The sequence below is a fragment of the Vicugna pacos genome, chromosome 5, assembly GCF_048564905.1.
Source record: "Vicugna pacos chromosome 5, VicPac4, whole genome shotgun sequence".
Taxonomy (NCBI): Eukaryota; Metazoa; Chordata; class Mammalia; order Artiodactyla; family Camelidae; genus Vicugna; species Vicugna pacos.
In genome coordinates, this window is record NC_132991.1 from 93,436,576 (window position 1) to 93,449,964 (window position 13,389).

General features: G+C 46.5%; 1 protein-coding gene across 3 annotated transcripts; it reads left to right on the plus strand.

Annotated features, from left to right (window-relative positions):
- The first annotated feature begins 322 nt into the window (after positions 1–322).
- On the plus strand, positions 323–9,198 carry COPS8 (COP9 signalosome subunit 8). Of its 3 annotated transcripts, none has more exons than XM_015243452.3 (8): positions 323–427; positions 1,573–1,643; positions 2,776–2,824; positions 4,084–4,216; positions 4,846–4,953; positions 6,489–6,551; positions 7,480–7,527; positions 8,211–9,198. In XM_015243452.3, coding segments are annotated over exons 2-8 (483 nt in total). In that variant the 5' UTR covers positions 323–427; positions 1,573–1,641; the 3' UTR covers positions 8,291–9,198. The 3 variants fall into 3 exon arrangements, with proteins under 3 accessions (XP_015098938.1, XP_006209202.1, XP_072817997.1); XM_006209140.4 differs by having other exon boundaries at positions 371–531; XM_072961896.1 differs by lacking the exon at positions 323–427 and adding an exon at positions 718–1,462.
- Positions 9,199–13,389: the final 4,191 nt, after the last annotated feature.

A 13,389-nucleotide genomic window follows, 5' to 3' on the forward strand; every position in this document is an offset into this window, starting at 1 on the left:
CGCAGGAGGGGGCCCCGCGGGAAGGGGGGCGCCGCCTTCACTGATGGGGGTGAGGGCTGCTGAAGGGGCGTCGGGGGAGCAAAAGCTAGCTTTGGAACGTTTACGTTTACACGGTCTCAAAGTAAAGACGTCGAACAGCCCTCAAATTCGCACAAAACCCCTCCCTTCTCGGCTTTGCCGTCGCGCTCAGACAGCGGCTTCCCCGGAGACCCCGGCCAGTCCTCCAGGGCACCGAGAGCGCCGGCTAGAGCGCCAGCCACCACCCACCCCACCCCACCCCCGCCTCAGCGACGACTGATGACGTACCGGAACTGACGGCGCGCCTGCGCATGGGCCCTTGGCGGCGGCGGCGGCGGCGGCGGCGGCTCTTACGTCATCGCGGGCGCGACGCCCTGAGGGACAGACAGGGGTCCGGCTCGAGGGGAAGGTACGGCGGCGGGACCGGCTGGGAAAATGCCAGTGGCGGTGATGGCGGAAAGTGCCTTTAGTTTCAAAAAGTTGCTGGATCAGTGCGAGAACCAGGAGCTCGAGGTAGCCATTGGACTTGCGGGGTCGCGCGTGGCCTCGGGCGGCGCCGGTCTCCAGGGTAACGGGGCCGGGGGCCCGCGGGCTCGGGGGCGGGCGCCTGGCGGGCGCGGGAGCGAGGAGTGCGGAGCCCGGGACGCCGGGGCCCCCTCTGAGGGCCAAGCATCCGGGCCCGGCCTCCCCGCACTGGCTGGGAGCTTTGTGGTGTTGTCTTCAGCGCGTAAGCCTGAAAGCGCTGTACAGCTTTGCTCCTGACACCCGCCAATGTGCTTCTCGTATTAAACTTAAATATCCTTCCTCCCCGTTGTGGGGAGTGGTTGGGGGTTGTGGGTTTTATTAAAGACGTTTGTGCTGGCATACACACAGACCAAGAGGACGTGACCACTGTAACCTTTTATTAACTCAGAAGGCCATTCTTAGTCTCATGTTATCACGGAAGTTTACCGTTTTGTCTTTAGTAGGAGAGGTGAAAGTTGTATCTTGCAGCTGTTAAAGTAATTAAGGTTTTTTTTTAAAGAAAGGTACTTAAAAGGATGTATCAGACTAATATAAAAAGTTAATTAACCAAAGGACACAGCTGCCAACAGCAGCAGCTCACTAATAGACCCTTAACGGACGTTTTCTGAATGAATTAAAGTTGAATGAGAAGAGAAAGAGATGCCTTTGTAACTCAGCCGTGATTTTTTTTTTTTGTTACCCACTTGTTCACCGTATTTAATATAATGCTTTAGGAATTTGTTGAGAAATACTTCCTATAATAGTAAGACCGTTTAAATAAGAATTTGAGAACTAGGAAAGGGATCCCATGTAAATATTCTTGTGCACATGAAGACACAGGCCCAGAGGGAGATAAATCACAGCCGATGACAGATCTAAACTTAGTAGTCTGGTTTTTAGTGTGTGATACTTCTGTAAGCTGTTTCTCCATCTGTAAATAGTAAGTACTATAAAATATGCTTACTTTTTAGATTAGTAAATAAAATACTTCTAAAGATGTAAAAGTAGAAGAATAAATTAGGTTTTTTGCTTTCTTTTTTGGCCTTACAGGCTCCAGGAGGAATTGCTACACCCCCAGTGTACGGCCAGCTTCTAGCTTTATATCTGCTCCATAATGACATGTAAGTACCTTCTACCTAAAGCCAAGAGAAGCGTCTTCCTCATGAAATTATTATGCGTTGAAGTAGCATCACGAAAACATAGGCACAAGGAGCTATTCCTTTTATTGTAATACTAAGTATATTAATATACTTAATTTTGTGGATTGAATTGTAATTTACGAAACTATGATTAAGCTCAGCTACTTTAAAATGCATGTATTTTATATATGCCTTCTCAAAAATATTCCAATTTATGAGAAACTACAATGTCAGTAAGTTCCTTTAAATCTATTAACCTTTTCTTTTTTGTCTTCATAAAACTTTCTTATGACCTCTGTTTTCTTAACTTCACATGTAATAATTAGAGCAAGAGAAACTGCAAGGGAATATTGAGAAAGCCAAGAGGGACTTATTACCAACATGTATGAAATTTCTTGAATGGTTTTTGTTTTTCAATTATTCCTAATTCCTGTTCATTGGAGGAAAGTCAGAAAGTGTAACTGTGCACAAAGAGTCCCTGGCAGTTCCACAGGCCCCTGGTGATTGCTGTAAAGTTTTGTTTTAAATTCTTTTAAACCTTTCCATTTCATACCTTTTAAACTAAAGTGAGTCTTTTATTATTCATATATCATATAAATCATTTGATGTTTTATAATCTTGACATCATATGTTTGTTGCCATTCAAGCTTCCAAACTCTTAAAGAAAAAAAACTGTCTTGACGTTTTGGTGGCTATACCCACTGGTAGGTGGAAGGGTCACAATCGGGAGAAAAACATCGTGTACCGTATGTGTTGTCAGGGAAGGTCAGAGCCTGGAAAGCAGATGAATGTGTTTATTTTTATAGATGAGTTAATTATTTAGGCAGTTCTGTCTGTCTTTGTACTGTTGCCTTAATTTAAGATCTGGATTATTAATAATTGACTCAAAATGGAAAAATGTTACTTTGGTAAAAATAATATTTCATGTCTTTTGATCTGGAAACCTTCTTACTTCCCCTGGACAGATCCATATAAAAGTAAATTTCACTCTTTATTATATAGAGTATTTTAAAGTAACTGCTGTGTGTTTGCAGTGGAACCTAGAATTTTAATTATTTACTGAGGTGTTGTTTTTTTTAATTGCTTGTTCTTTCTTGGGGGGAATGTAAATTAGGAATAACGCAAGATACCTTTGGAAAAGAATACCGCCTGCTGTGAAGTCTGTAAGTATTCCTGCGGCATGCTGTGCTGCGTTTAAAAAGCAGTCTCTGAAAAGCTTCTGTTTTCTTTTCCGTGTGGTTCACAGAAACAGTTACTAAGCTGGTACCAGAGTTTGAGAACAGATCTACAAATTCCTCTAATCAGAAATGGTAATTTCCCTTGGATGGTATAGAAATCCGCTCAACTCCTGCCGATCAGATTTCCTGAGACACTTCTTACAAGGGCCACTTTACCCAGTGAACAGCTGAGGCAGCTTAGATAAAGTTGGGGTTTTGTTTTGCTAGTTTTTGCTTTTGTTTGTCTTTTAACTGAGTTGGGTGGTATTCGTTCTGCTGCTAGTATTATGTGCAAGAACACTTTAAAAATAATCGTTCAGAGCATTGCATTATTTTTGCTAATTAGGATTTTAGATTCCTTATTCTTCATAGGAGAGTAAGTGAGCTCATGTATAGGTTTCTTCTAAAACAGAACGAAGTAGAGTTTTAATTTCAGGTGATTCACTGTGTCTGCCGGAAGCGTGAAGTGAATTTTTTGTACGTTCTCAAAATACTAACAGGAATTCACCTGAATTCTTTTGTTCATTACTGATACTCATTCAGCAGCAGGTCAGATAGGTGTTTATACTCTTCCTTTCCTCCACATTCTAGTAAGATTGGAATGTTCCTCCAGCTTCACTGGCTTAAAATAAAGATATAAATGATGCGCAGTTGTCTGTGGTGGTGGTGGTGGTGGTAACTGTGTCCTCAGGCTGCAATGTGCCACATCTTAGGTTGGGAGTCTGTATCATTTTTTAGCCATTTTGCTATTACTTTTGCCCTCAGGATAGGTATATATATCTTGTGTACATATTATGTGATAATATGTGAATGTTACATGTTCTGTGTGTTATATGTTTATATGAAGTGTATATAAAACATCTTTAAAAAAGCAGCGTTAATACAACTAATTTCAAAATTATTTCTGAGACATTTTTGGACTACTTTCTCATGCCTTAATTTTCTATTATAATAAAAATTCACATAAAACATACAAATAAATTCTGCATTACTGTTCACAGAACTTAATTTTCCATTATAATGAAAATTCATATAAAACATACAAATAAATTTTGCATCACTGTTCATAGCACTTTTTGATAGTGATTGGGTTGAAAAAGTAGTTATACTTCCTTCTAAGACAAATGTTGAATTATGTTTTAAGATACAGTTGTTGGTATATTTGCAGACTGAGTAATCCTTAAAGGCAGTGATATTTATTGCAGGCAAATTCTGAACTTGGGGGAATTTGGTCAGTAGGACAGAGAATCTGGCAGAGGGATTTCCCCGGGATCTATACCACCATCAACGCGCACCAGTGGTCTGAGACGGTCCAGCCAATCATGGAGGCACTTAGAGGTAAGTGTTTCTTTGTAGTTAAGAATTAAGTTAGACCAGACCCATTCCTTAAATGCTGCAGTAAGCCAGTGATGTGTGTAAGAAATAGACATTTTCTGCTAAGTGAACGGGGGAGTTTTCAGAATTCTTTTTCAGATGTGCTACACTCGTGCTTTGCTTTCATGTTGTTTGACTTTATTTTGGCAGCTGAGGGCCTCACTGCCCTTATTTTAATTATAGATTGAAATTTCTCTTCAGTAAGAGGGGTTTTTTTGCTACTTAAATGAAATTTTATAACAGTCCAGTAAGTGCAGATATGAATTAGGTAGGATTTTAAACCCATGTTTTTGAAAGCCGAGGCTGTGCCTGGTTCTGTGGCCCCGCCCTCTGGTGGAGTTGTCTCCAGCTTCCGGGTCTATAACTAATCAATTCATAGGTGCTCAAACTTTTTTCAAATCGGTTTGAAAGGTTACTTGAGCACCTCTGACATGTTATGCATATCTGTCTGGATCTGTAAGCACAGAAATCTTTAGGTTGACCTGGTCTTGCTTATACAGTTTGGACAAAGACAACGATGTGATTTAATCATCTGTTTCAAAAATGCCAGCTCCCTTGGCTCACTGTTTGCCACACCTCCGCCCCCACAATAGATGCAACCCGGAGACGCGCCTTCGCCCTGGTCTCGCAGGCCTACACCTCCATCATCGCCGACGACTTCGCAGCCTTTGTTGGGCTTCCTGTGGAGGAGGCTGTGAAAGGTATTCCTGGCTTACTTTTTACTTTCAAGGAAAATGGAGGTGTAAGTTACAGGCCCACAACCCCTTATCTGAATCCCTTAGGACAGGATACGTCTGGGAACTCAGGCAGTGGGTGTTCTGTAGAAACGCAATACGGACGCTGTATTGCGCAGCCCGGCCGGGCCCTGGGCTGCGGGCACCCTGTAACCGAGCACAGGGTAGCCCTGCAGAGGGGAAAGGGACGCAGGGCGCCAAGCGGTCGGTCCAAGGGGCGACTGTAAACAGACTTCCAGTGGGTCACGTCAAGTTTTGCCACCATGTAAGTTACAGAAAATTATTTGGTTTATAGAGCTTTATGGACATCTGAGCATGGATAAGAAATTTTGAATTTGTGTTTACAGCCCTTTTTGCTGAAGATGGGCACTAATTAAAAATATCTTAGAATAGGAGCTTTGTAAAGAATACTTTACCATTTTTAAGAAATTAAAATTTGCCTGTTTCTCTGGGATGTACCCTTGTTGAGTACGCTTCTGGCCCTTCCCTTCTGGGGGCTCCTTGATGTTCCCGTAGCTATTTCCTGTCGCGGTTCCCATGGTCTGACCCCTGAGTATTTTCTACTTTTATCTCTAAGACTTTTGATCAACACCTAAGCCTCTTAAATGGTGAGCCCTCCAGGTTGATGCCCAGGAAGGAAAAGTCAGAGCTTCTGTTGACTGGTAGTTTGGGGGTGGGGGTGGGGCCGGAGGTGGTGAGACAGTGAGTTACGGGAAGAAAAAGGCAGCGAATGGGGGGCAGAGTCGAGCACCTATAACACCCCCACGCCCGAGCCCCACGTGGCATCATTGTTTTCACAAGCGGTGGGAAATGCAAGAAAATAAAGGATGTGCCCATTATTTGCTTTTAAATGGGCCAGGTGGGTAACATTATATTCGTAATTCTGAGCTTAAACTGTACCTCCTGTGAACCCCGGCACCCTTCCCAGTGCTGGCTGTGTGACCTAACACAGGTTACCAGCATTCTTTACACATCCTTTTCCGTAGCTGGGAAGTTACGGGGGTAAGTCCCACACTACAGAGCTGTTGTGCTTATGCAGAAGCGCCCCTGTTCAGGCGCCCAGCACGGTCCCTGCTGCTCGGCCGCCTGTATTGTGTGCATGTCCTGTAGCCTTTATCTTCACCGTCGTCTTTGTTCTCACTGATGTGATGATCAGGTGAAGTACCGTTTAAGTCTTCTTATGTCTGCTTTTAATAACATTAATCAGGGTAACACTGTGCTCTGTGCTTTATGGAAAACTGGTCATGTGTCAGTGATGAATGAGATCAGCCCGGTAGAATAAAATGGGGCTTTGACAGATGTTTCAGAAATACTTCAAAAGTAAGTTCCCATGAGAATGCTCGCTCTAGTGTACCTTTCTGGTAAAAATACGCATTGCAGGTTACACTATGTCAGGTCTCCCGTACAAGGAATGTCACTGACGGAGTGTAGATCTTGTAAATGACAGGGTTTTCTTGGGGTTTTTTAATTTCTTTATTTGTGTGTCAAATGCACATTTTTAGGTATACTAGAGCAAGGTTGGCAAGCTGACTCCACCACAAGGATGGTCATGCCCAAGAAGCCAGGTAGGTGGGGCCCTTCGCCCGTCGTGCCGCCCTGGACTCCTGCAGGACTGCTGCAGCTTTCCAGGCCCTGACTTTCACTAACCTGGTATAAGATCCTGCTGTACTAACACAACGGAAGTGAGTCGTGTTAAACCCAGGCACAGCGTGAGGGACACTGAGGGCAGCAAGGACCTTAAGGGTTGCCTCGTTTCACCTTAATCTTTTTTAAAGTTTTACATGGGGGTTTTACAATCTTATTACAACTTAATTTTACTAAATGTGAATCTCCATCTTTTTATTTATGGGGCCATTTCTAACTGCTTATCCTTAATATCTAAACTATTCATTTTACAAAAATAATTTTGAATGGTCAGATGGCCCCCTTTCTCCTTGTGCTGTAGGCATGTGGACTCTTCTAAACAAGACTCTCGGTGACTTTCACTTGCACAGAACTAAGTGCTCGGGCGTTTTAAGGCCCTGAATGATGTGGCCTGTCCTCACCGTCTGACTCTGAACCCCTAATCCCTCAGACATGCTCTCTGGAGTGAGTCGTGGTCCCTCCTGCTCACCAGGAATGCCCTTTTCCCCTGTGTCTTCAGAGCTGGGCTCAGTGCCCACATCCTAAACCCTTCCGACCCACTCCGTCCTGGAGCTCCTTCTGTCTGCTCTGAATTCCTCTTGTGTAGACAGTGTTGACCCCGCAGTAGAGCACTGCCCAGAGCTCAGCGTGCTGAGCCCTGCGAGGGTGCGGGAGAGCGGCGGGACGTGGTCCAGCCGGTCTAGGTGGTGAGAGGAAGGCGCCCTGATAAAAAGCCCAGTGTTACAGAGTAGCGCGTAATCGCGGTCTCTGAGAAGTAAACGACCGGAAATGCCATTGCGTTAAAAATGACGTGCTGTGTGAAGCTGCTTCACGACGCCTTGTGTAAATCGGGCTGTCGCTTTCATTCAGTTGCAGGGGCCCTGGACGTCTCCTTGAACAGGTTTACTCCCCTGTCAGGTACGTGTTCTACGTGCTCGTCTAGAAAAACCCTTCACTGTTCGTTCTTGTTGTATCTGCCCTTCTTAGCTCTGACCTGGTGAACAAAGAGACCAAATCCTGCACGTGACATTTGTAATGACACCTCTGGTTGCAGGAGTGAACGTGGGGGCGCTCCCTGAGGCAGCGGCACCCGGGGCCTGGCCCCCGAGCCCCCTGGTGTCATGTAGTGTCCTGACTTCACTTCTCAGCAGCCCTGGCTCAGGCGCGTCCCCAGGCTCGCGTGCCATAACCGAAACGTCAGAACTGACCTCCCTGGTTGGGGATTCTTTGGGGTTTTCTGTCCATTGACAATTGACTGTCCTAGAGGAGTGCCTGGCACGTGGTAAGCACGAGGTCATCGTTGAATTAAATGTCACCTGGGAGGGGGTCTTTCCAAGAAGACCTGCGGTCTCTTAAAAGAGATGTCTGTTAAAAGTGTTTTTAACCTCCACACAGGACACTTCAGTAACAACAAAGCCAGACACGCCTTCACTGCCCGTTTGGGAAAACTACTAATAAAAGTTGAGGCTTCTTGGCTTTTTTTTTTCCAATGTTCAAAATCAGGGCAAATCTAAGAAGACATTGGAGGATGTGGGTGGCTGGACCAAAGCTTTGTCACGCTCGTGTCTGACTCGACGTGTGTTTCTCTCCCTAACACCCAGAGCCTGCCCCGGTTCCACCCATCCCCAACGAGCAGCAGTTAGCCAGACTGACCGACTACGTGGCTTTCCTCGAAAACTGATGGATCGCTCTGAGCTCAAGATCCACCTTTGAGATCTGACAAACAGAATGTCAGATGTTTATTTTCAATTTTGTTGGATGGATTAAGCACCTCAGCATTCCTTAGTGTGTGATAAAATATATAATATAAAGTATATTATATATATTTTGTCCTTAAACATGCTGAATGGTTGTTGAAACGATTCTCACTTTGTGATTTTCGACAGTTTGGGTGGAGCCCGTCAGTATTACGCAGTCAGTTTGCATTTCCTAGTGACTCACAGAACACAGCTCTCCTGCTTCGTGTAGAAAGGTGGCCGGCAGCTGTCTCCCCGGCCCGTGCTGCTGGGGGACGGCTGTGGTGGCGCGTCTGCGGTTTGAGGACGACCGTCCCCGGGGCAGCGCCTGAGCTGCCGGGGGTTCTGCCTCCCCTTCTTTGGAGATTGTGCTCTCTTGTCCTCTCCCCTCCTGAGCGTCACAGATGTAAAATGCTGAGGTGTAACTGAGGCTCAGAGGCCCATTTCCTCAGTAAGCCGGGGCGCTGACTCCGGGTTCTCCCCCGAGAGCGTGAGCGCGTCCACTGCTGGCGGCGGAGGGCCTGCCGTGAAAGCGCGGCTTGTGCGAGACACCCGGGAGGAGCAGTAAGTGGCGACGTCTCCCTCCGGGAGGGCGGAGCGCGCGGAACGCGTTGTGCCGGGAGAGCAGCTGTAAGACGCGCGGTGCGCTGCGCGCCGCCGGCCTGCGGCCTGTTGGCTCTTACGTTTAGCCCGCGGCTCGAGTTCTGACTTCTGGAGAAATGCTGAACAGGTCGTTCGTTTTCTGTGTGGCAGCCCTCTGAATGTTTGAAGCTTATTGTATATTCAGGTTAAAACCACCCCCTAGTCCGTTTATTCTGCATGTGTTCAATAAATATTTAATTGAATTCTTCAACTGTCTTATTGAAGGTAGTTTCTAGAAATGTCACTGTCCTGGTCTTTCTGTGGATGCGTTCTGGTCTGCCATTGTCGCTTCTAGAATATGAACTTGTTAATTAAATAGAAGTGCCCTTTGTCGTGGTAATTACATGATTTGTGTTTCCACTCGTTTTAAGTACTTTTACTGGCTGTTTCAGTTTTGTTAACGTTTATGGAAATACCTTTTAAATTCACGTTTTGTTCAGCCTTGAAGGCGAGTCATGTTGTTAAAGCTTGTTTTACAACCAAGAAAATGGAAATTCAAGAAATCAGAGAATCAATAGCGAGAAAGTAATGATGCCAGTGTTTGAACTTCCAGGTATTAAGTACAAATTGTATCCATGTGTCTTATTTTTAATAGATTGGAATAGACCCAAATGTTCAGTCCTAGGGGACTAGTTGAGTAAACAGCGTCGAGCGTGGTGCCACACAGCTGCAGCACGCACGCGTGGGTGAGGGTCTCCACGTAGACAGGTGAGCTCCCCGAAAACACAGAGAACGAGGGGTGTATGTGGTTACTCCGAGAGTGAGAAAAGGTGCGTGGTTGCAAGTGTGCGTATGTACATATTTGCCTGTATTTCAAGCAGAAGCTATTGAAGGATAAACCAAAACATAATAAATGTGGTTCTCTTAAAATGGAAGAGGGGGACCGTACCAACAGAGAAGAATTATTTCAAGTGACTCCAACACAGTGTTTTGATTTTACATTGTCAGTGGGATATGTATATACTGAAGACAGAAAAATCTCAAAACTGCTGAGTGTGATTTCATGGTTAATTTTTAAAACTATCTTGATTATCATTATTTGATGGTAAATAGTATTAAAAGTGTATTATATGATAAAACCAATTAGAAATCACATAATTTAATGTCAGAAGCTAATCTTAAATTTGACTTAGCAACTTCATATGATTTATTTTTCTCTCTATAAACAGTAAATATTTCCTAGCTCTGTTCATCTGAAAAGGCCTAGAATAATTACAACCCAGTAAAATGAGAACCACTAATGCCCAGGTCTGGTCTCTGAATTCCATTTTCAACTAAACAGAAAAGAACCTACTGCAATATAGTTAATACTCTGGGGAAATTATTATAGTTTGTTATCTGATAGAAGATGTTCCAGGTTCAAGTTTCAAAGGTTAATAAGGTTCTTTCAAAGAATTACAGAAGCCAGTTTGAAGGAACTCCTCCTGGCCAAACATGAGACAAATTGCTCATGAAAAATACGTATGTGTGTATATTTGTAATGTCAACTTCATAATTACAATATTAGAAACACCTCGCATGAACGAGACAGGCGGGATGAGCGCTTGCCTCCACCCCCCGTATTTAGCATCAGCTTTCAGAATAACGAGTTGGTGCCCTAGCAGTCTCCAGAGTAACACAGTTGAACCTGCGAAGCTCAAACCAGTGATGGAAAGTTCTTTATGGAAGAATTCCACCTAATGAGCGCAGATAGGAAATCGGTGCTTTGCAGCCCCTAATGGAATAAGGGGTCGAGGGAGTCGGGGCGGTGGCTGCCGAGACCCGGGGTGGGGAGGTGCGGCAGCCCGTCCCTGCGCTCTGGCTGCGCACCTTGCTTGAGATCTGTTGAGCGTCTGCTTGTTTTGCTCTGGGGCCACCTGGACGCTGCCACGGGGGCTGCCTCCGCAAACCCAGGTGAGGGGTTGGGGACGCGACAACAGCAAATGGACACCCTTCCTTGTCTTGGGAAGACTGTCCAGGGTGATTCCATACCTGGCTCCTGAAAAGCCCCCAGGAAGGCTGAGCTCCGGTCACGCACTGGGAGCAGCCAGCAGCGTGGCCCTGGATTCCTTCCCTCATTTCACTCCCCAGCTCCCCGGCCCTGTCTCCTGGGGCCGGGCGCAGGCAGCGGTCTGCCCGTGATGCGGGCTCTGGAAGCACCAGCTCCCGCCTGCGCCCGGCCCCGCCGACCGTGGGACAGTGGCCTGACGAGCAGGCGTAGGAAACACGTAGCATCGCCCGTGGTGTTTCCTTGTCAGAACCATACCCCCAGATGGATGTGAACGTAGTCAAGGTGTTAAATGTGACTGCCCGTTTACATGAAATGGAGGTAGCAAGTCCAGCACCCCACTAAGACGCAGTCAGCCAAATCTAGAAAGTGGGGAGCATCACAGGACAAGTAAGTGGGTTTCCTTACTAAATGACGTGCAAAAGGCAGCAGAGTGCTGGAGACGGCGATAAGGACACGAGGCTTTCTGCTTCTGGGGTGGAGTACCTTCAGGAAAACACAATTGTGCCAGGAACTACGAAAAGAAGGATGCAAGCAAAAATACATCTTTTCAGAGGCATCAGAGAGCTCCTGAGGAGCTGGGATTTGAGAAGGAGTCAGAGAGAGGGTGGCTGCACAGCCTCCTCCGGGAGCATGTGCTGGCTCTGGGCGGGTCCCACCGCTAGGGGACCTGGCGCCCTGCAGGATCTGGGCATTGTCACAGGGCTGGAGCGATAAAAATGGGGACCTGAGAAGGCTACACCGCATCGCCGTTTGCCCTTCAGGACCTGTGGTGACCTCCCGGGCTGCCTGGCTAGGAAGCTGAAAGGCCAGGTCAGACCCCTTGAGAGCAGCTTAGTTCCTTCAGCCTTGCTATGCGGGGCTCCAGGAAACACGAGGTCTGGGGGCAGCGTGGAGCCCGTAAGCATGCACTGGGGTGAACCATTAGCAAAGCTGCAACTGGAGGGTAACAGGAAACAAACTGCAGCGCAGAAAGAAAATGTGGCTCAGTGGGAAGAGCGCTGCAGACAGCCGTGCACGGCAAGGAGAGCCACCGGCTGTGTAGCTGGACTCCAGGGTGGAGAGAGACAATAAAGCAGGGAAATAGTGCTTGAAGTACTGGCCAGGGATTCTCCAAACCTGGTGGAAGAAGTCAAGCCACAGATTCAGAAAGCTCAGAAAACCCCACGCCAACACATCATGGTAAAACTACTGAAAGCCAAAAACAAAATACTAAAAGCATGTGGTGGGGGGAGGGGAGACTATCTTCAGAGGAACAGTAAAGCCAGAAGACAATGAAATGTCCTTTGTAAAGTGTTGAAAGAAATCTTAGCAGCTATTAGCGAGAGGCACACTTTTAACATTTGTCTTCCCAGGTTAGAAGTTGAGAAAAGGTAGAGCCATGCATATACTAACGGAAGAAAGCTCATGTAGCTTTGGTAATACTAGAAAAAGTAGACTTTAAGGCAAGAAGCGTTATTAGAGATAGAAGAGGAGTTTTTGTAGAAAAGTTTGTATCAGTTTCCTGTTGCTGCCGTAGCAAATTACCACAGACGTGATGGCTTTACACGTGGGGGTGTATCCACTTACAGTTCTGCAGTTCAGAAATCTGAGACGGGTCTCGCCAGGCTGACGTCAGCTGTCAGCAGGGCGGCGTGCCTCGGAGGTTGGAGGGACAGCTTGCTCCTTTGCCCTTCCAGCTTCCAGAGGCACCTACATTCCTTGGCTCGTGGCCCTCTCCCTCCATCTTCAAAGCCAGCAACGCTGGGCTGAGTCTCACCGCCCTCTCTCTGGTTTGCTGCCCCTCTTCCCCTTTTAAGGATCCCTGTGGTTACACTGGTCCCACCCGGAAATCCAGGAGAACCCATTTTTAAAATAGGCTGATTGGCAACCTTAATTATATCTACCTTAATTTCTCTTTCCCAGGGAACCTGACGTGTTCACGGGACCCAGGGATTAGGGTATGGGCCTCTTCAGGGGACCATTCTCCCTACTACAGGGCTCAGGCCAACAGGAGTATGTAATTCTGAATCTGTAATCTACAGCTAAGATTAAGTATAACCGAAAGTTGACAGGATTGAAAGGAGGGTCCTCCACAGTCATGGGGAAGGGGGACCCTGTCCCCACCAGACACAGAAACACAGTGCAGAGCCTCCGTTGTGATGACAGAAAGCACTGAGCACGGGCAGCGGACAGCCCGGTGGAAGGGGAGCTGGAAACTCACCCAGTGAGCAGAGGCGGGGTTCTCTGTGAGAAGGGTGGCATCTCAGGTCACTGGGACAAAAGTCAACTTTTTCCTAAATGGCTCTGGGGAAACTGGTTAGCCATTGAAATGGAAGAAAGTCAGCTCCGTTAGACTGAAGTTCAGATAGATCGGGGATCTTAATGTAAAAACTGAAACCACGCCAAGAAGAAAAATGGCTGAAGTCCTCTCTA

Bases quoted from the DNA above. Each gene is read 5' to 3' on its own strand.
- COPS8 (XM_006209140.4), top strand. From the start codon at position 454: ATGCCAGTGGCGGTGATGGCGGAAAGTGCCTTTAGTTTCAAAAAGTTG. The intron at 532-1,572 runs GTAGCCATTGGA...TTGGCCTTACAG, and splicing joins GCGAGAACCAGGAGCTCGAG to GCTCCAGGAGGAATTGCTAC. The intron at 4,217-4,845 runs GTAAGTGTTTCT...CCCCCACAATAG, and splicing joins AATCATGGAGGCACTTAGAG to ATGCAACCCGGAGACGCGCC.